This window comes from Lacerta agilis, chromosome 17 (genome assembly GCF_009819535.1).
Source record: "Lacerta agilis isolate rLacAgi1 chromosome 17, rLacAgi1.pri, whole genome shotgun sequence".
NCBI lineage: Eukaryota > Metazoa > Chordata > Lepidosauria > Squamata > Lacertidae > Lacerta > Lacerta agilis.
The window spans coordinates 36,885,336-36,907,926 of record NC_046328.1 but is presented as its reverse complement, the minus strand read 5'-3'; the positions used below and the strand labels follow the sequence as shown (position 1 = coordinate 36,907,926).

At 45.0% G+C, this 22,591-nt stretch overlaps 1 protein-coding gene across 2 annotated transcripts; it reads right to left on the bottom strand.

Moving 5' to 3' along the window:
• Positions 1-2,501: 2,501 nt before the first annotated feature.
• GOLPH3L (golgi phosphoprotein 3 like) lies at positions 2,502-19,048 on the bottom strand. Of its 2 annotated transcripts, none has more exons than XM_033174728.1 (5): positions 18,936-19,048; positions 13,254-13,452; positions 4,867-4,998; positions 4,634-4,748; positions 2,502-3,496 (listed from the first exon to the last, which is right to left on the bottom strand). In XM_033174728.1, the coding sequence occupies exons 1-5, from the start codon at positions 18,965-18,967 to the stop codon at positions 3,069-3,071; spliced, it is 906 nt and encodes a 301-aa protein (XP_033030619.1). In that variant the 5' UTR covers positions 18,968-19,048; the 3' UTR covers positions 2,502-3,068. The 2 variants fall into 2 exon arrangements, with proteins under 2 accessions (XP_033030619.1, XP_033030620.1); XM_033174729.1 differs by lacking the exon at positions 18,936-19,048 and adding an exon at positions 15,461-15,676.
• Positions 19,049-22,591: the final 3,543 nt, after the last annotated feature.

Sequence of the window (22,591 nt, the reverse complement as noted above, 5' to 3'; positions counted from 1 at the left end):
ATTTCCCCTGAGAAACTCACCTAACTTGCAATCCCCTAGCCTGAGGGGATATGAAGTCGTACAGTATCTGGGGGTGACACAAGTTCTCGAGTCCCACTGAAAGACAACGACCCAAAGCACAGCCATTTAATATACATATTTATGGCCTGTCATTCACCATGCTGCCCCATGATGCACTACAATTACATCATGTCTCACCTTCCATCATTTCAATGGAGCAGAAAGGTGAAAATCTCGACCCAACGTCAAAAAGTACCAGAAGCGATGGGGCCAGAGGGAAGGGCGTCCCACCATCTGGGGAGACACCACCAGAAAGACCCTCTCACGCCCTGCCACCCCACAAACTTCACAAAACGGTGGAGGCCCTGCTGGCAATTCAACACCCTAGGAGGAGGTGCTCATTCAGATATTTGGGGGCCACGTCATTCAGGGCTCTCCATATGTCAGTGGAAGCATCTGTAACTGAACTCAGAAGCACACAGGCAACCAGTGCTGGTCCTTAAGAACTGGCATAATACGTGCCCAGCAAGCAATGCCATTGCACAGAGCAGGGGTAGCCAATGAAGTGCCTTGCTAAACTGCAACTCCCATCATCCCAGGTCATTGGGCTGATGAGAATTGGAGTCCAAACCATCCAGACGTAACCACATTGGCTAATCTTGGCATGGAGTGTCCACTACACCTGTCACAATATACCCAACCAAAATAGCAGCCTAGGCTTTGAACATTAATGGGTTATTTTGGCAACTCACTGGTCATTTCAACTAAAGCTTGCAGCAGCCTTCTTTACGTGATGGTGGGGCCCTCTCTGTACACCAGCAGGGTGTGGGTAAGCACAGCTCCGTAGCAGAGCACATGCTTGGATTGCAGAAGGTTCCCTAGGCATGGCCTATTAAAAAGGATCTCTGTTAGTTGGACCAGGAAATAGCTCCCCTGTTCAAGAGTCACATCCCAGGCCATGGAAGATAGAACAATGGTTGGATCAGATTCAGCTGCTTTTGGTTCATCCTAAGGAGAGCCTGCAGGATGAGGCCCATGGCCCACCTAGGCCAGCATCCTGTTCTCACAGCGGCAAGCCAGATGCCCGTTGGGAACCTGCAAGCAGGACCCAAGCACAAGAGCACACTCTCCTCCTGCGGTTTCCAGCAACTGGGATTCACAAGCATTGTTACTTTCCCCAACTTTGGGGAAAAGATCACGGCTCATTGGGCGCAGGGCACACATTGCAGATGAAAGGTTGGGGAGGGTGTGCCCAAGACCCCAAGAGACCTGCGGCAATTCAGAAGGGACTCTGGGCAAGGCAGACCAACAGTTTCACCCTGCCTGGATCAGCTTCGCACACTTAATTCCAACAAGTGGTTCAAGGCTCCTAAACCCACATTTCTGAGTACAGAGCTCTCCCCAAAGATCCTGCATTGCAGGGGGTTGGACTAAAGGACCCTTGGGACCCCTTCTAACTCTACTGTTCTATGATACCATAAAAGCACTGCAGGATCAGAACAAAGGTCTGTTTAGTCCAATACAATTCTTACAGTACTTAGCCAACATGAGATGCAATATCAGCAATGCTGCACGTATCATGTTGTGTTGCCAAATCAGAGCATGGAGTTCAGTTGGCTGGAATGTCTGGTTTTATTTAAAAAACAAAACCAAGCTTCTAGATCTTATGACCATGAAAACATGATCTATAGCGTACGGGCAACACCTAAAAGTCTCAGAATCCAGGAAGACGACTGAAGAAGATTTTAAGAGCGCAGATCATGGTTTGCCAGCATGGTGCTGCTCTAGGTGTTTTGAACTACAGCTCCCACCAAGCAAAGACAGCAGAGCCAGGGATTGTGGGAGATCAAAATATCTGAAGGGCTTGGGGAAGGCTGGTTAAGGGAAGGGGCTCCACTTTGCAACCATTAAAAACAGAATAAAATTACATAAAGAAATCATGCAAATCTGCCCAGTTTGCATCATCTGCGCAGGTCCCAAGAATTCAGCAGTTGGCTGCGGGTGCAGAAATTCAGGGCTGGATCCAGAATAAGATGAGCAGTACTGAAATGTTTGTGAAAAGTAAAATAATGATTTTAACGCAATTGGAGGCAGCAATGCTTCTGAATGCCAACTGCTGGCAAACGCAGGAGGAAAGAGTGCTCTTGTGCTTGGATCGTGCTTGAGGGTTTCCCATTGGGGCACTTGGTCGGCCACTGTGAGAACAGGATGCTGGACTAGATGAGCCATTGGCCTGATCCAGCAGAGCTCTTCTGATGTTCTTATGACTTTAGGTTAAAATTTCATAGATTTCAATGCTGCAACTAAGTCTTGATCCAACACTTGGCTTTTCATTAGCCCAGAACACACAGAACGTCACCAGTTTATGGACATCCTCTGCCTACTTTACAAACAAATTGCCACTGAGAAGGAAGTGGAACCCTGAGAATCAAAAGCATGGGGGGGGGGAATAACACACAAGAGATTGCATAGAGATTTGTGCTGTAATGTTTTGTTTTTTTCAGTAGAACACAAGGAATAAACAGCACAAGGGAAAAACTGGGTCGAAAAAACGAGACAGGGCAAAACAGAGGTTGGGATTGTAAGATTTAACACACAGAGAAAAAAATGGAACAAAACAAAACAAAAATCCCAAATGCACATTGTAATTTGTTCCTCCCTAAAACAGCAGGGGGGGAAAGAAGAGAGTTTGAAATAAAAGAGAGAGGCGGCTCACTCCACTTCTAGCAGACATAGACCTTCATTTTAAACTGGGGGGGGGGATGGAACAGGGGGGTGTTTCCAGGGGGAAGGAGAAAACGTCGCACAAACTTCTTTGCTCATTCTTGCAACCTAACAAGTCCCCAAATCCAAGGAAGAGGAGGTGGTGGTGAAGATATAGGCGTTCCTGTAACAGAATGTCGCCTGCCATGCCCAACATCTGTGGTGGCAGCTATGAGCGCGGCAAGTCACCAATGCCCACCGCTAAGGAGCATGGGAAGATTCCACAGAACGGAAAAGGTTCAGTCCTAAAGAGGAAACGAGGGCCTAAACCCACTCAGAACAGCCTCACCCGACTCGGGAGGCTTTTAGGACTTGTTGAAGGCTGCCAACACAGCCCAGATCATCTCTGAGCCCCCCGCCTTGGCTGCTTCTGCCTCAGGGTCTCTGTCCATGAGGTCCTTGGACCGGTTCATGGCCACGTCGTATTTCTCATCGACCAGGCTGGTGAAGACATTCTCTAGCACGTCAGAGGCGTGTGCCAGGACCAGCAAGGCTAAGGTCCGCCTGTCCATGCGGTGGGGGTCATTGACCCACCGGTCCAGGACGCTCTCTTGAAGCTTCTTCACCAAGCGCTGCTTCTCCGTGGTGTTGGTGACCGGGTGAGTGGTCATGTCGAAGAGGAGGAAGTTCTGCTTCTCAGTCGTCAGGATCCCCTTCTCCACAAGGTTCTTGGCGATCCGCTCCCGCACATTGCGGAGCTGGTACTGCAGCTTGAAGGGGTTCCAGGTCTCACCTGTGGGAGGCAAGGAAGAGCGTCAGCAACAAGGTCAGGACCTTGAGGGCCCATCTAGCTTGGTGTGGTCTACTCTGGCTGGCAGTGGCCTGCTAGGCTTCGAGAGGAAGTGTCTCCCAGCTGCACCAAGAGAAGCCAGAGATTGAGCTGGGCCCTTCTGTGTGCAAAGTAGATGCTCAGTTACTGTGCTACGTATGTTACCTTAAAAATAAACAAAGATTCTAGTCCTCACTGTTTTAGCTCACTCTAACTACAGATTGTTGTTTTTTAAAACAAATTAATTCATTTATTTAATTGTAGGGATTTACATAGGTATGGGAATGTCTTTCAACCTATGATTTGCTCAGGTTCATAATACAATGATCTACAAAAGATGACCTATAATACAAACTTGGTCGAGAGGTGGTTGTACTTTAGCTACAGAATTTTGCACTAACACCTTATGCCCATCCAGTTTTGGCAGCGGGGGTGGGAGAGGTGGAACTTGTTGTCTGGGGGCTGACTGTAGCCCCTGAGGCTTCTCTATTCCAGCCCATAGGACTATCCGCAGACCAAACCCGTCACTGCCCTTGCATCACATCCTCCTCGAGTGCTTTTGCTTGGGATGTGTCCCTGAACTGTGACAGGGTCTCTTGCTCAACTGGAGGAAGAGGCTGGAATGTAGCCTACAGTGCCACCCACTTTTGCATTTCACTATTTGCACCTGGACCCTGGAAGGCAGCCTACAGGGAATGTGGCTCTCAGCCTACAAAAAAAGGTTCCCCACCTCCAGGTTATTGGAGGGAGGGGGAAGAAGGTGATGGGCTGTGAAGCTGGCTTGTTTCAAAAGGCAATACTTAGGGGATTAACCACAGTTTAGGGTTTGAACACAGGTCACTATGCTTTTTTCTTCAGAGCACTGTAGCAGCCCACAGGCATAATTTCAGTGCTCCCAATATTTTGCTTAATGTTTTACTGGATTCCTATTTACCCGGGTATCATGTACTGACTTTTTTTGTGATTTTACTAATATATACAATGTCAACCGGTCAGAGATTCTGTTATAAGAGGCATGTAAGTTCTTAAAATGAGAAGGAATCTGTAGAAGGCCCAAAGGCTTAGCAGCCCCGCAGTGCTCAGAAACACTTCCGCCCTCACCTGTCAGCAACTCAATCCACGTCTGCACTGTCTCGGCAGGTTCGGTGGCTTTGAGGTGCCGCAGCGTCTCGTCTAGGAGGACGTCTCCCGTCGGGGCATCTGACTTTAGGAGGACCTAGAAGGCAGAAAGAAAGCGAGAGACAAAAAGACTTCTGCCAGGCTCCCAAAGGCGCACTGAAACAGGCCCTAACGAACAGCCTTAGGGAGGCCAGGGAACAGAAAAACCCTCTCACCTTCCGGTCCAGCAGTCGTTTTTTCCTCATAGTCTGTGGTTCCAGCTGTATCCTTCCCCTCATTGCCAGCTCAATGAGGATGCCGCCCCGGAGGCCGGAGGAGATGCAGTCGTTCCAGAAGGACGTGTAGCCCTGAGGAGGAGATCAGGAATGGACATCAGCAAAGACCCAGGAAGAGACACGCAAAAAACTGCAAGGTCGGGCCATAAAGAGCTCGTGGTTTCGTGCAAGTCACAGGCTTTAGAGGTGACCAAAGACAGGATTATTAGACAAGGGTGTCAATAACTAATTTGAGTGGAGTTTTTTTTTTTAAGGGTGGGGGTGGTGGTGCTTGTTTTTTGCTGCTGTTTTGTCTCTTTCATGGAACAGATGGGATAAAAGTTTTGGGCTGTATCCAAAGTTTAACAACTCAGAGCAGAGTTTAAAAAGCATCAGATATAGCTAACTTAGGTCTATTTCAAAGAGTATTCCAAGAGCATAAGAAGAGTGTGCTGGATCTGGCCAAGGGCCCATCTAGTCCAGCCTCCTGTTCTCACAGTGGCGAACCAGGTGCCCCAAAGGGAAACCATCAAGCAGGACCTGCGCGCAAGAGCACTGTCTCTCCTCCTATGGCTTCCAGCAACTGGTTTTTAGAAACATCACTGCCTTCAGCAGTGGAGTGAGAGAGTACATTCACTGTGGACAGTAGCCTCTGATAGCCTTGATCTCCTCCAGGAATTTGCCATCTAGGTTGGTGGTTGTCACAGCTTCCTGTATAAGCGAGTTAACTATGCACTGTGTGAAGAAGTCCTTCCATTAATCTGCCCTGAATCCTCCAACATACAGCTTCATTGGATGTCCTTGACTTCTTAGTGTTACACGAGGGGGGGGGGGTTGAATTCCATGCATAATTTTATACACTTCTATCATGTCACCTCTTTCTAAGCTAAAAAGTCTTCTGATCACCCAAGTGTGGACTGGGGGGAAGGAGGACTTCCAGTGACAGCCAGAGACACCCCCCCACACACACACACACTGCTCCAATCCAAACTTCTACCAGTTAGGGATTAACTTTTGATGAAGCTGTTCCAAGTTGAAGAACAATTCAGTCTTCCTTTATAGAAAAAGGAGAGGAAGTGCTGAGCCAAAAGGAGCTGCAGCCTGCCAGATGGAAGGCAGAGCTTCCTGCGCAAACACCCAGCCCATTATTTCAACAGCTACATCGCTTGTTTCAGCCTAGGCAAAAAGCAAAAAGAAAAAAAAAGTGTGGCATTTTAAAAGCCTATTCACGCCAATATGGTTAAGCTTACGCAAGACACCCTGCCTTGACAACCATTTAACAGCTAGAATCAGGCCTTTATTTACCTTTTAAAAAAACACCCTCCACTTCCTCATAGCAGAACATGCTGGATAAGAGTGTAATTGGAAAGACCAAAGAAAGTCTCTTTTCCACCCATGACCTTTCTTGACGTTTCACAAGGATACAGACAGCAGCCTTAAGTTCAGGAGTTATGCAAACAAATTCTGTGACATCAGTGGCTGCGGGTTAGGCTGGATTTCAACAGTTCAAGGTATCACAAAGGAACTTCTTGGAGTGTCTTCTCAAAGAGGGAGGCTGTGTATGTTCAATGTCGGTGCAGAATTTTTTACCATGACAGGCTCAGCTTCCATTCTGGGGTCAGAGCAAGTTCTAGTCCTCATTGCCAAGGAGTCACGCTGGATGTGGGTTTTTTATGGAACTTGGTGCCTCAACTGTAAAGCTAAAATTCAGATTTCTAGTAACAAAACTAGGCAAATGCCACCCATACATGTCTCTGTACAAATTCAGCTGTCCCCTCAAGACCTATTTATTTTTGCAGCTGTCTGGGGGTATAGTAAAAGTGGCACTATGGATATAATTGTCTCACCGATGTATTTTAGATTATATGACTTTACTTTTTTTCAATTTTGCATTTTTAGATGCTGCTGGCTGTCCTGGACTCTTTATAAGGGTGGGCTATAAGGAATAATGATGGGCTGCATCCAACTATTCAGAAAAGACCCAGTGAAATCAATGAAGCAAGCTAGTCATGTCCATTAATTTCAACAGTTCTACTCTGTGGTTGTGCAACACCACAAAAAACTCAGTATCATGTTACTAAAGACCTGAAAGGCATGCCTCAATTAAAGATTTATTGTGGAAATCAAAAACCTAAAAAAAAAGCTTTGGAATTTGAGATATTAATTCTGACACTGGCATTCTAAATTTCAAGAATGATAGTTCAAATTACAACTTTACAACCTGCATTCTTGCACCAGACCGGTTCAGAATAGGCCTGAAAAGCACAGAAATGAAATTGCACTCCACCCAAATCTATTTCACTTTGGCCATAAAACCTGTTAATTTTATTGGAGTGCACCTACAAGTATGCATGGTAAGGACCACAGACTCCGACAGCAAACCAAGTGGACCAAGGATAATTCCAAAGTCTTTTTTTAAAAAATAAGGCCCCCAGCCATACTGGTACTGGTGCTTCAACTCTTAGATGTAAAGTCAGTAGGTTAAACTCCCGGAATGATGCCTCGCCCCAGCAGAGGAAATGAAGTTGAAGAACCAGTCTGAGTCAAACCACTGAACAGGAAAAACAAACACGGATCAAGAGTTCCGGCAAGACCAGGGCTTTAAATCAAATGCAGAAGTGCCACTCTTCCAAATCGCTCCAGCTCTTCTGGGAGTGCCTGAGCCCTACTTCTCTCTCCAGCTGCAGCTCCAAAGTGAATCACATTTAGGCTGTGTAGCCCCCATATGGCTCTGCCCTCCCAAAAAAGAATTGGGGGAACGGTAGTTTATCCCTGACTGAGCTACAATTCCCATCATCATTAACAAACCACAGTTTCCACGTTTCTTTGGGGGAAGTCATGCACTTTAAATGAATGCGTGTCTGCAGCCCAGTCAAAATGGATCAAAGATTGCTTAACACGGGGGTAGCCAACAAGGGGCCCTCTAGGTGATGCTGGACTACAACTCCCATCATCCCTGGCTGATGCAGCTGAAGGGGGATGTGGCTCAGCAACAACATAGGCAGACCCTGGCATAACACATTTCAGTTGTCCCACAGCTCATGCAGGTGCAGTGAATAAGCACATCTTGCCTTAATCCTCAGGCTAAGTCACTATCTTGGTGCCCAGTCTACCTCAAAGGGTTGTTGAAAGTATAGGAGAGGGAGTAAACACTGCTCTGTGACCCTAGAAGGAAGATAAAACGTCTACTATGATGTCAGCCACACTCAGGGTCCACCTAGCGTACAACTTAGTTTATGTATTTATTTCAGATATTTATATACGACTTAGCATTAAGAATCTCTAAGCAGTGTAGATAATAAAAAAGAGAATAAGAACAATTAAAATTCATCCTAAAAGCTACAAAACTTCATTAAGATGCCTGCTGAAATAAGTAAGTTTTTGTTCATGCCTGAAGCTCAGCAAGGAGGGTGCCTGTGAAATCTAAGGAGGCAGCTTTGGAGATCACCCAAAGCCCTTTTGGCTTCAGCCACAAAGCTATCCGTGTTCCTCCTTGAACCTGTTTGAGGGGACAATAAAGACATTTACACTCCCTTAAGTATTTGGGATTTAGCTGGGAACATGATTTCAGTTGCTTTGCTTCCTGGTGGCATGGCAGTAACAGGGGTGGGTAGGTAGCCTATCTGCCACAAATTTCTCCCTATGCATCCTTGCTAAGCCATAGTTTAGGCTCAGTGCTTTGTGAGAAATCAGACCATTAACACTTAAACACAAAACCAGACACCGTCCCCAACAGTCCTTGCATCGAGCATCAGGATACACTGTTCATCTTCTCTCGGCTTCTCCCATTCAATGCTGCATTCTTCTATTTGTAAATATCTTAATTTCTTGACCATCGCTCCCGAGCTCACACCTCGGGGCTGGATATAACATTCCTCGCTTCTTTTTCCGGGGATCGCCATGCCAACTCGCTCAATTTTCCAATCAACTCCCTCAGCTCTTTGCCCAGACTTTCTTCCATAGTATCGAGAATCTGGAAGGTCTCCTCTGTGGGAAATAGATTTTTCTTCAAATCCCCACTCAAAACCTTCAATTTCCGATTAATCAGTTCCAGTTTCAGTATAATAATCCTTTCTTCATCAGTTAGTCCAGAGTCCAAAACAGTTTCAAAAACAAAGCCCAACATGGTGAGGACGGGCATAGGTATCAAATTTCAGTTTCTATTTCAGTATTATTCATCATGTAGCAGTAATTTTCCACTTCGGTTCACCATGGTTTGTTTTACTAACCACAGTGAAATGTTGCCCATGGTTTGTTTCACTAACCATGGTGAAATGTTGTGTCAATATACCTACACTGAGAATTAAGGACTGGTGAAATGGGCCTGGAGCAAACTTGCAAACCAGGTTTGGAATTAATTTGTACTAAACAAGCCACGGTTCTGTCAGCTTCCCTGGCTCCATGTTTGGGAGCTTAACCAAGATTTAAAGTCATCCAACTGTGGCTAATGCTAACTATGCTTAAGTGTGATGGGTGGCCTGGGCTACCTTCTGCTTGCAAGGCAGATCCTCTACCACTAAACCATGGCCCTTCCCCACAGCGATATAAAGAACACTCATGCAGCAAGAGCATGCAAATCAGTTCCTACAGTTCATGCCCTGGGGGGAAAGAGTCACAAGACAGGTGCAGCTGGAGTCCTGATGCCATGACTTAATTTAAAAGGGTTCCCCAAAGGACAAGGAGTCACTTGCAGAATGCATCAGGATAATATTGTAATCTAGGCTAGTGATGTCCGGATGGACTAGCAAGCAAATGCAGCTCTCCCTGACAGAGCTTATTCCCTCCCCCTTCTCCTTGCAGTGCTTATATTGCACCCTATGTGTGCACGCCAAGACAGGACTCCAAAGACAGGGGTGAATCTTTTAAAAAAATCTTAACAATGTGACCATCCTTCTAAGCAGGACAAGGTAGGGGAAGTCAAATCGTGTGCAGCCAAGGCACAAACCAGCGAGGTCTACATGATGACACAAGCAGCAGTGACAGCCACCGACTTGGATGGTTTTAAAAGAGGGTTAAAGAGATTCCTGGAGGAGAAGGCTATCAGTAGGCTACTGGCCACACTGGCTTTGCTCTGTGCCAGGGTTGGAGGCAACAGGCTTCTGAATACCAGTTGCTGGGAAATAATAATAATAATAATAATAATAATAATAATAATAATAATAATAATAATAATAATAATAATAATTTATTTCTATCCCGCCCATCTGGCTGGGTTTCCCCAGCCACTCTGGGAGGCTTCCAACAAAAGATTAAAAATACATTAAAACATCAGTCATTAAAAACTTCCCTAAACAGGGCTGCCTTCAGATGTCTTCTAAATGTCATATAGTTGTTTATTTTTTTGACATCTGATGGGAGGGTGTTCCACAGGGAAACACAAGTGGAGAGAGTTGCTGTTGGACTCAGGTCCTGCTTGCTGGATCCTCTATAGGCATTTGGTCGGCTACTGTGAGAACAGGATGCTGGACTAGATGGGGCATTGACCGGATCCAGGTCTCTTTCAGTGTGCTTATGGAACCTCCAGGTCCAAGGGCAGTCTATCTAGATTCCTAGATTCTTTGCGGTATTGGCCGCTGTGAGATCAGGATGCTGGACTAGATGGGCGCCCTCTGGCCTCATCCAGCTGCAGGGCTCTTCTTAAGATTCTGGCAGGCTCTAAAAACCTAACATTTACTGGTTTTTCACCAAACTGGCTTCTATTTATTGTGGGCTCAGTCAAGACAAAGGTTCCTTCTCGCTCACTACAAATGTCTCAGTACAATATAACAGAAGGTTGGCAACTGCATGACAAGAGCTCCAATGGTCTAACAGTTCTGAAGAGTAGTACTGGGAAGCAGTGATCCTGTGATATGACTCCCAACTTCCACCCTCTTTTGAGGTGGGAGGTGTATGTTACTAGATCTGATCAGAGGCAAAAGCTTCAACAAGTGTCTATAGAAAAGCTGTGCAAATGAGCAATTCCAAACCAGTTTACCTCAATAACCAAGGACTGCCCAGGTGCAGGTTTGACACACCTTTGGACAGAGGATTTTCTGCAAATAAGGAGGAGCACTGAAAGCAATGTAAAAATGGTAAAGATACCAGTTGGATCAGTCCAGAACTGGTTTTAAAATACACTCCTCCTACTCCATCAAGGACACTGCCCTCTACTGATTTTCTGCTAAAAGAAAGAAAGAAAGAAAGAAAGAAAGAAAGAAAGAAAGAAAGAAAGAAAGAAAAGAGTCCTGGCAAAGTCAGTTAGAACCTTTGCGAAAAATCACAGAATCATAGAATGGTAGAGCTGGAAGGGATCCCAAGAGTCATCTATTCCAATCCCTTGTAATGCACAAATCACAGCTATATTGTCAGAACTAGAATCTGTCCACAAGCTTGATTTGATCTGTTTACAGACACTGTCGAAACCAAGCTTCTCTGACTTGCAACAGGTATTAACTGAGTGTAGCTGGTTGTCTCCTTGGTGCTGTTTGGCAACCTTCTGGAGTTTTATTAGTTACTGTTTTGAATTTCTGCTTTACAGTATTATTTATTTCATTTGTATTTTGACAGCTGCCCAGGGTTGTTGTTTTGGCAAGATAACACAGGATATTTATTTTAAAATCAACAACCACATATACATAAATGTGAAAAGATTCTGTTCTATCACCAATAATTACTGGAATCAATGGTCACTATGCTTACCCTGTAGATTAGATATGAAAACTTTTAAGATTGAACGGATCACATTTTATGGCCTTTTCACACACACTGCACATATATTTTGCTAACTTCATGCACCTACAAAATCTTTTTCCATAATAAATGTGGAGCCATTAAAGACTATCAATAAACTCTCTTTTTCTGGTGGGATATAATGGAGGGGGAACAAAAGGATATCCAACATTCTGGCCAGAACAAGGGGAGAGAATCTGGCAAAATACAGACACTGATTATGCCCAGTGCATACAGACACTGATTATGCCCAGCCTTTTCTGTTCAGAATAAGAGACAGGCTCAAATCAACTGAATCCCACCACCGGTAAACACTGGCCATCTGGCTCTCGCCACACACCTCCACTACCTTTGCTCTGGCAAATTTCATACAAGAACTGCCCACGGGTCTCTGGCTTATCTTAACCACTACGGCAGTGCAGCGTAGTGGTCAGAGTATCAGACTAGAACTGGGAAGATGCAGATTCTAACCCCACACCCAGCACAGGGCCCATCAGCATCTCTCATCCTAACGTACCTCATAGGGTGCAGTGTGGGTAAAAACAGGAGGGAACTAATTGAAGGAAAAGTGGGATGTAAATGTAATAAATAAGAAACTGCCTTATACCAAGTCAGGCCGCTGGTCTGTTTAGCCAGGATTGGACCTGGATCCTTCTGTGAGCAAGCAGATGCTTTGCCATCAAAGCAGATCCTCTACCACTGCCCTCAACAGTAAGGTTCTGGTCCTCTGGTTCTGAAGAAAGGGTTAATTTCGAAAAGGAAGCTGCCTTATCCAGGGTCAGGTTATTGGTTTGCCTAGCTCAGCATTGTCTACACTGACTGGCAGCAGTTCTCCAAGGTTTCAGAAAGGATGTCTCTCCCAGCCCTACCTGAAGATGCCAGGGATGGAAGCAGGGACCTTCTACATGCAAGCAGAAGCTGTACCACTAAACTACAACCCTTCTCCCATAAATAATCTCATGCAGAAGCGAAAGCGGTGCATACTGAAGACACAACTCTCCACCCTGACCTTTGACAGACAAGCTGTCTTGCTTAATTTCTACTGTCCTGTTTTGGATAGTGTGGTTTTATTTGTCTTTATAATTGCATACTATATTGCTGTAAACCACTCTGGGACCTTATGGTGAATGAGTGGGTAAGAAATCTTAAAAGAAAGATAAGTAGTAATAAAAACCTTCTCAGGACATACATGCTGGCTTGTTTTCCCTGGGGAATCTCAGATTTCTTCTCCTCTAGATCCCCAGCTGACTGTGCAGTTAAGGAGTCACTGAGGTACCTTCTGCCAGTCAATAGCAGTTAAGTGTGCTTGACTAGGACCTGGGAGATCAGGGTTCAAATTCTGACTCAGCCAGAAGGCTCACTGGGCGTCCCTGGGCTGCTTACTGTCTTGCGACCTAGCCTTCCTTGCAGGGTGGTTGCGAGGGTAAAACGGGGTGTATCTGGCATCTTCACAATGCAGCTTTCGACAAATGCTGAAGATGCAGCTCTTTAGCCTGGCCTTTGACGCCTGAGATGTGCCTGCCCTGTTTCTGCAACTGCAATCGGCTCTGTTTTTAATTCTGAATTTTAAATTGCTGCAACCCTCCTTGGGAGCTGCTCCTGAAGTGCGGTTAATCAGTGCAACAACAAGGCTTTTGTACCTCTTTATCCTTCAAGCCAAGGAGCAGTACTTCCTCCATGAGGGTGAGACGGATGTCTTTGGAGTCTCCGGAGTCTTCCTCGCCCAAACTCTTGTCTGGTATAGAGTCCTCCTCACCCTCCAGCTGCTTGTCAACGTTTCGTCCGACATCTGCGCGCCGCCCCCGGTGAATTAACGTCGTCATGGTCTCTCTGTCGTGCCTAGGAACAGAGAGAGAGAAGAGGTGGGAAAGATATATATGTATCTCCTGCAAATAGTTATTTGTGATGCTCCCAGTTTCTAGGGGAAGGGCCGCAGTTCGGGGTCAGAGGAACTGCTCTGCAAACAGAAAACCCCAGGTTCAGTCTCCAACATCTCCAGGTAGGGCTGGAAAACACCCTCTCTCTGAAATCCCACGATGCCAGTCAGTGTAGACAATAATGAGCTGGATGGACTGATTGTCTGACTCCTATGTATTTAGGTATTCAGAACAAGGAAGTCTGGGATCTCACTGCATGGTTAGGGGAAGGGCTGCAGCTCAAAGCCAGAAGATCTGACTTGTGTGCAGAAGGTCCCAGGTTCAACCAGTGGAAAAGTACAGCTGACAGTGTCCAAAACCTTGGAGAGTTGTGGCCAGTCTGTGCTAAAATGAGCTAAATTTAAAATTCAATATCAAAAGCTACTGAAAGCAAATAACAGACACAGGAATAGTGTTCATACTAAACCACCATGTTGCAAAACATCCTCAGGCAAACCCCTCGTTTTTCAGCATTCCTAACTGTCTGCAGCAAAGATAACATAAGGATATGCAATTGTTAAGTCTTGGAGACAGGCAATATAAAATAAAAATAATCTAAAGCAGCAATTTTACAAACACCGAAGCTGCACTCCTAACCGAGCCAGTGTGGTGAAGTGGTTAGAGTCTTGGACTAGGGCCTGGGAGAGACCAGGGTTCAAGTCCCCACTCGGCCATGAAGCTGCGTGTGACCTTGGGGGACAGGTACTGTTTCTCAGCCTAACCTGCCTCACAGGGTTGTTATGGGGATTCATGGGGGTAGGGGGAGGAGCCTTGAGCTCCTTGGAGGAATAAGGTGGGATATAAATGCAATAAATAAATAAAATAAATGAACAACCGTGCCTATTCAGAACATCGATTGAATTGAAGGGGGGGGCTTACTCTCAGGTAAGTTGGGTTAGTGTTGCAAGCTTTCTGGGAGAAGTATATACAGTACTGACGTCCACTGCTGAGTAAACATAGATAGCATAAGGTTGCACACATGCCTGTTTTTTCTTTCCATTTCACCATAAAACCACTGCTTCTTTTTGGCACAAACTAGACAGAGGTGGGTAGGTAACACCACATCCTGTTCCTCCCACAGCTAAAGAAATCTACCCTTTCCTGGCCCACAAATTAAACTGAGTGGTGCATGTGTAACTTCAAACTTTTAACATGTAATTTATTGCAACAATTTGCATACCACTTAATCACAAAATCAAAATCCAACCCAGCTGGAATAATAATGCTAAAAAAAATATGCAGTTTTACTGCATTGAGATGTCACGTTTCCCTTCAAGATGCTCAAGTTGGACTACACAGCTCTCCCCAATCTTTGCATCATTGTGGCAACAAACCTGCGAAGTAGGCCACGCTGAGAGGTGGCAACTTTGCCCAAGATCGCCAGGAAGTTTCACAGCTGAGTGCTGGGGGCCTCCCCTAGGCCCTAGCCTAGGATTCAAATCTCTACTGTTTCAAACTGCAGTTAAACAGGTACAGATTATATTTAGCTGTCTGGTTATATTTCAGTATGCATTTATGAGAACCAATACAAGTACAGGTACTTAACTAAATAAAAATTTTAAAGGAACAGAGGCGTGGGGCCGAAGAAGCAAGGAAGGGATTGGAACGTTGCTAACAGGTCATTTTAAGAAGAAACGCAGCTATGAGATTACATTTTATATCCCCTTTAAAATAGGGTGTTAAGAGAAACTCAAAGCGGCTCGTATCCTAAACAACAAAGCAAACACAGCAGCATAATCAAGATTTATCAGGTGCACCACCACAATCAGGATTACGGTTCCCCCCTCTTAATTCCTAGATGTGGGGCAGAAACCCACTGCCTTCCCCCACCTCTGAAAATGTACACATTAAAACGAAGGGAGAGGGTTCCTTTATGCACCCAAGGGTGCCAAGGCTTTAATCGCGCCTAGAAAGTCCTTTCGCAGACTCACCTGTAATAATGCCCTGTTCTTCCCTCCTCCTCCACCTATTGCTCAAGTTGCTCGCTTGCTTCTTAATGGGAAAACTGGGGAATCCTAAACTGAGCAAACTTTACTTCCTGGTTCATCGGCAAAAAGGAAGGGGGAGGAGGAGAAAGGGAAAGAGGGGGAAATACACCCCCAGCACATCAGCTTCCTGGTTTCCCTGGGAAACCTACCCTGGTGTGTATGCAAAGGGCAAATGAAAAGACCTACTGCAAAGGAATTCACCAATAGGCTCCTTGGGAAGGCGGGTTTTACGCCTCTCTTTGTTTCAACAGACAAACTTGCAAAAAAAGAGGGGGGCACGATTAATTAAGTAAAAAAAATGGGAGGAGCTTACGGGATTGACAGCAGAGGGAACCAATGGAGAGGGGGAGAGCGCGGCTGGCTTTCCAGGGCCAAGGAACCAATGGTTTTTTTGCACACACAGTACACAACATTGGTGTGCACCACGGGAAAGAAGGAGGCGTGCCTAAGCAAAGGTGTTAAGGCGCCTGCGCAGATGTTTGAATGCCGCGTTAGGGATTGCAAGTTTTGGTTTTTCTTGCATCTAGGTCCTGCGCGAGATTACTCGGGAGTAAATCCCCCCCTCCCCGAATGCAAGGAGTGAAGGCTTCTCCCTCCTTTCCTCTTTTTCCTCTTCATCAAGTTTGCATGGGATGGAAGGTTTTGCAGGCCGCGCTCGGTGCATGTTGTGTACACCTTTCCTCTACCCTCCCCGCCCCTGTTTTCCTTTTGTATCGTGTCAGACCATTGGCCCGTCTAGCTCCGTATTGTCTACACTGACTGGCAGCGGATTTCCAGGGTTTAAGGAAGTTGTTTTCTCCCAGCCCTATGCGGAGAAGTGATTGGACCCAGGACCAGTGTCCCACTGACTTATGGCCCATCCCTTAAAAATAAAGTAAAATTTCACTTCTGATGAAGGGCTGGTTTCAGGGTTTCAAATGTGAGGACATCCCAGCCCACCTGGAGATGCCAGTGAATCAGCTACCGCTTATGCTTCCCTTATAAACCTTCCCTGTTTATATTTCACATAAGTTTTGAAAACAAAACCACTGAGGGCGTTAAGGACGGAGACTCGACAGATCTCCTTTTGCTTCCACCTGAACCTCAAGATCCACCAGATAAAGCCACCTGTCAGGGATTCTTTTAGACAGGATTCCTGCATTGCATGGGGTTGGGACTGGATGACCTTGGGGTGACCTTCCTACTTCTGCGATGCAAAATGGGAGAATGGATCTGCAATCCCAGTTTAACTGCTTCTCTGCTTTATTTAAGGCCACCTACTTGGGGCAAGTGTGGGTGCCTCTTCCTTCTTGTGTTATTTATTCTATTGATATATGAAATTTATATCCTGCCTCTCGTCCGCCACTCAGGGTTCCGCATGGGGCGGAACAATTTAAAGCACCCGTTTTAAAAAAAGCTTTTGTGGAACCATTTGCGACTCAGCCAGTGACCCTCACAGATCGACCCACAGGCGGCCCTGAGATCTCGCAGTAGATCCTGACCCGCAGGGATACATTTCCCCAATATAATATGCTTGTTCTAGAAAGACCTGCTGGGCTGACAGCTGTGTCCCTAGGAAAGCATCTTCTCCAATGCCCACTTTAAAGACGGCAAACAAGGACAACGCAATTATTTGAGACTTTTAGTCGAGACCCCATCAGGGCATATGTTAAATTCAGATTTCCTGATATATTTGCCTCCTCGTTTGCTATTCTCATGCCCGTTCACCCATCTTGGAGAACCTGCTGGCTCTCTGCTGCTTCAGGGAACTCCCTTTCCCCTCAGAACAGCCCCTGCAATGCAGTAATAAAATGGGAGGTCAAGCACAACCAGTGGATTTCTTAGCTGGAGTGGAGATTTGAACTCGGGTCTCCTTTTTTCTTTTTTAAACGGATTTTGGTATTTTTATATTACCCGTCAGGCCCAAAGTAGTTCAGAACGGAAAGTGTAGAAACATGTTGAAGCATAAAACAGTAGCCACCTAACAAGGCATAGGTGAAACAGCGGCAGTTAAAACAACAAATCAGCGAGCCTTGTACTTTGTTTTTTTTCTTGCGTATGTTTGTGTGTGTCACATTTTTCTGTGTACAATACTAGGCTTTTTTAAACTAAAAAATTAGGTTTAAAATTGGGGCTCGTCTTATACACAGGTAGTGCTGAGGGGTGTTTTCTTAAACTGGAGTCCCCAAAAATAGGGGCGTCTTATACTTGGGGGTGTCTTTGTGTGTGTATATAATATACATATATATATGTGTGTGTGTGTGTGTGTTGTATATACACACACACACACACACACACAGGCCATAATTTGCTCTTCCCCTTCCCTCTCCTCCATTAGAGCCTTTTGAATTTTAAAGCCTTCTAGTGAGGCTCTTTCGTTTATCCTGACGTGAGCTTCTTTGAGAGACAGTAATCCCATTTTATTATTTTTACGCAGTACTGTATAGAAATTGTTTGTTATAAATGAAAGTCACTTTGAGGTCACCCACAACAGAAACACTCAATAAGTGGATACAGAAATGTGGCCGAATTTTTCTCCTCAGGAACTTCTGCTGGGCCTGAGAGCCTATGGATTTATATTGTCATGTCTGAGGAGGAGCAGTCACGACAGTCCCTCTGAAACTGCTTTTTGATATGCTAACAGGGCAACTTTCCTTCTTTTTTGACTAGGGCCTGGGAGACCTGGGTTCAAATCCCCACTTGGCCATGAAGATAGCTGGCTGACCTTGGGACCCAGTCACTGTACCTCAGCCTGTCCTACCTCACAGGGTTGTTGTGGATGATAAAGAGGGGGGAGAGAAAAAAATGTATGCCACTTTGAGCTCCTTGGAGGAAAGGCAGGATATAAATATAATAAATAATATATTGTGTGTGGTGTCTAATGATCCCGAGAGACCCCCCTCCTCCTGCTTTATGCTTTGTTCCTCAAACGGTTCGTGAACGGTTGAGATTTTGACAAGGATTTATACGATTTGACGTTCCTTTATCACTAATACTGCAGAGCCATCATTTTCAAGACAACTATTTTCACAATCCTGGCAAAACTGGAACTAGACTAAACAGTGCAAATAGTCTTTCTTTCTTTATGTGAAGACCATTATTTTCCTTTCCTTTCACAACCTGGACTTTGTTACTTAATCCATACGTGACTGCGCTTCTTCTACATGCCTGTTCTGGGGTTTTGGTTTGGTTTACATCTGTTATTATAAATATTCTCTCCGATTTATATACGTCATAAAATGAAATAAAAAAATCTTTACAAAAGAAGAAGAAGATATCTATTCCTGAAAGGAATGGCCCCTAGTCTCAGGAGCTGCTTGCTCGGGTCAAGAGACAGGTAGCCACTGCCCCTTCTCCATTTTGTTTCTGTGCTTCAGACGCCAGCGCCTCAGCGCAGCCCTTTGGCTTTTACTGTTTTATGGCTTATTAGTTTATATACCGCTTAAAACCAAAATAGGCTTCTTGCCACATTATGGCCTGATAAAAGAGAAAGAGGGGAACTGGCCACCTTCCTCCAGCCTGCCTGGGCTGTCACTGTGAGGGGAGGGAATGGCTGGTAACCCTGCTAAGTTAATTTTTTAAAAGGCGGGAAAATAGGAAAGGCCTCATGTAACGCTTTCCCCTTCACTGTCTTCTTGGTCGCTGCTGGAAGCCATCTTTACCAAGGCCTTTGGCACATTTGAGATGCATGTTTTTCAGGACCCACCCTATTCCTGTGACCTTAATTTGGCTGAACTGTTATTAACTTCATAATTTTTAATTCTCGCAACCTGCCCTGGGACTTGCTGGGGAAGGGCGGGTAACAATTATAACAATTTTGTGGCCGCTGAGGAGATGACAAAGATGGCGCTGGCCCTCCAAATTGACCACAACTGTGCCCTACATATAAAGCGCTATTATACTAAATAATAATAATGGTAATAATAATTTATTATTTATACCCCCGCCCATCTGGCTGAGTTTCCCAAGCCACTCTGGGCGGCATCCAACAGAAGATTAAAAATACATTACATCAGTCATAAAAAACTTCCCTAAACAGGGCTGCCTTCAGATGTCTTCTAAATATCAGATAGTTGTTTATTTCTTTGATATCTGATGGGAGGGTGTTCCACAGAGCAGGTGCCACTATCTTTAAACGTCGTGGCTTTCACCAGCCAAATAATCCTGGGAATTGTAGTTTATTAAGGGTGCTGAGAGTTGTTAGGAAAAACCCCTGCCCCAATTCCCTCACAGAACTACAATTTACAGAGTGGTTTAACAACCAATCCCTCTTCCCAGGGAACTCTGGAAATTGTAGCTCTGTCAGGGGACAAGGGAGTCTGAGGAAAGGCTGAAGGAACATTCATCCCAGAGAAGATGCAGAGTCCATGGATAAACTGGCAATAGGGATGTTTCAGATTACCAGACAGGATGTCACAAAGATGAGGACCAAATCTCATTTTCTGCAGAAAATGACATATAATGGGCTTAAGTTATAGGAAGGATTAACTGCAGTTGAACACTGGGAGAATTTTATGAACGAGAAGAACAGTTTGAAAGTGGGGCCCGAGGGCCGCATTGTTGTCTGAGCAACCTTCTGGGGGCCACATGTTTGCAGATGGAGTCAGAGGCAAAACTGGGCAGAGTAATGAATGCATTTTTTTAAACCTTTGTACCAGAGGCTAGTTTCTACAGGCAGGTTTCCAGGCAAGCAAGGGGCATTATGAAGAGGACAGGTGCACATTCAGGTTGAGGAAAAGCTCACAAGCTTATGCAAGAGGTGTGGGAATGGTGTGTGGCCTGAGGTGAGTCCCGAGGGCCGGATAGAGATCTCTTAATGGCCACCATCACTGGCCTAAAGAAACAATGTGGGATAACCAGCCTCATATAACCAACATACTTAGGTCAAATTAATGCATGAAGGGGGAAGACCATAAAGTACTGTAAGCTGTCCTGGCATGCTTAGCTCACCTTGGGAGGGACTAGGTCACGGCAGTCCAACCTCTCAGACTAAGTGGGCTGCAACCCACTTTGGTTGCAATTAAATCCCCATATCGTAAATTAAAAGTGTTCTCGATATAGTTAATCTTATATAATACAGTATACACACTTAATTGATTTAATATATTTCTTTATTAAGCCAAATATAATACACAAACAGATGCACTTTCATTCTCAGTGCAGACTTTGAGTCCCTGTCAAGATAAAAAGGCAATACTACTAATACTACTAATTTTACCTGAGCTCAACATGTAAAGAAGTCTGAGTTGGTTGCTGCAAGCTCAGACCGCATGGCTACAAATTATTCTTGTGTTACTATGCCCATAATTTAGGAACTTTCATCACTATAATGAAGTGACGTTTTACACAGCCTATGCAACTTTTTCTGAGTGCTGTGTGGAAAAGCACATGAATCTGTTCCTTTGGAGAGCTTGCAAGTAAACTGTTTTTAACTTACCAAGCATGTGGTCTTTTTCTTTGCAGGGGGAAGTTGGGACTATTTTGGAACTCACTCACAAGGTCATACAGTGGTACCTTGGGTTACATACGCTTCAGGTTACAAACTCCGCTAACCCAGAAATAACGCTTCAGGTTAAGAACTTTGCTTCAGGCTAAGAACAGAAATTGTGCTCAGGTGACGCAGCAGCAGCGGGAGGGTCCCATTAGCTAAAGTGGTGCTTCAGGTTAAGAACAGTTTCAGGTTAAGAACGGATTACGTACTTAAGCAAATTAAGTACTTAACCAGAGGTACCACTGTATTTTTAAAGGTCTAACAGCCTATATTTCCACGCTTTACTTTGCAGCATATTTTGTGACTTTAAATCTCTGCTGGGGTTCTCTCACCAAAGAGTACTTGACCCAGACTTGGATCTTGGTATCCAGGAATTCTCCTTTTATACTGTTATAGATTCTGGTAGAATTCACAAAAGTTAGAATGAAGGTTTGATTAAACTGTGGCAAACATGAAAATTCCTTTACTGTACTTGACCTATGCTGGGGAGCCAGAGCAGCCTGGCAAGGCAGGCTGTGCGCAGCCATTAATAAACATAGAACAATCATTACCCTAACAAGAGGTAAGACATTCAGCAGCAGACAAGGAAGGGGAAGGTTGCCAGCTGTAAGTGTCCTTTTAAAATGAGGTTTTGAGCTTTGGGGAAGGAGGGGCCAGAACTCCATGCAGCAATTGGCTGGAGGAGGCTGCACCAAGAGATGCGGGGGGGGGGGGGTTGACTGACTGCTGCATTGGACCCAAGCTTACTGAAGCTTTGAGGAGCAACAAGAGATACTATTGGGCTATGCTATTCTGCAGCACATCATAGACTCCAGGTGTAAATATGTGTAAAATAAACCATATTTCTTACAAGACACTAGACGCTGCTGTGCCTCGATTTTCCCAACGGAAATGCAACAATTGCTGAGTGCCTGGAACCCCCTGAAATTTTGCTACAACTTGCAGAGATTGGGCTTTCCCTTGCTGGAGGGAACTGATGCTGGACAGCTATCTAGATTTTGTGTGCTGAGCAGGAGAGACTAGATGCCTAGAAGTCTCCCTCCAGCTTTGATTCATTGACTAAACAATTTCAATCTATCTATTTCAGCTTCTCATTTTTCCCAATCCTAAATTTAGTTATCCATATTTCCCCTTCAGCTTGTGTGTGTGGTTTTTTTTTTAAAGAAGCCCCTTAAGATATGCCAACATTTTAGTCTGCATTTCTCACAACTGTTTTGTATGCAGTTTTCCAAAATGCACATCTTTGGAAGCAAGTTTTCCAACTGCACATTTTTCTAGGTTATTTTCACTAATATACACATTTTTGTGCGCAGCTGCAGAACTGCATTGCAAAATTAGGAGGAGTGGGAATTTCAAAAGGTAAGTGAGCCAAAACGCAGCTATTATTTTAGAAAGTGTTAGGTATGTTTGCAGTAAAATGTGAACCAAACTGAATTTCTACCCCATTCCTACTCCACCGTGGCATTCAAAATGGCAGACCGTACAAGGCCAGAAGTCTTCTCCCTGCTTATCAGGTTGAAGCTGAAGGGAAGCCCCTCCTCCCCACTTATTTAAGCAAATTATATCCTGCAGTTCCATCCACGTTGGCTAACTATAAAATCCAA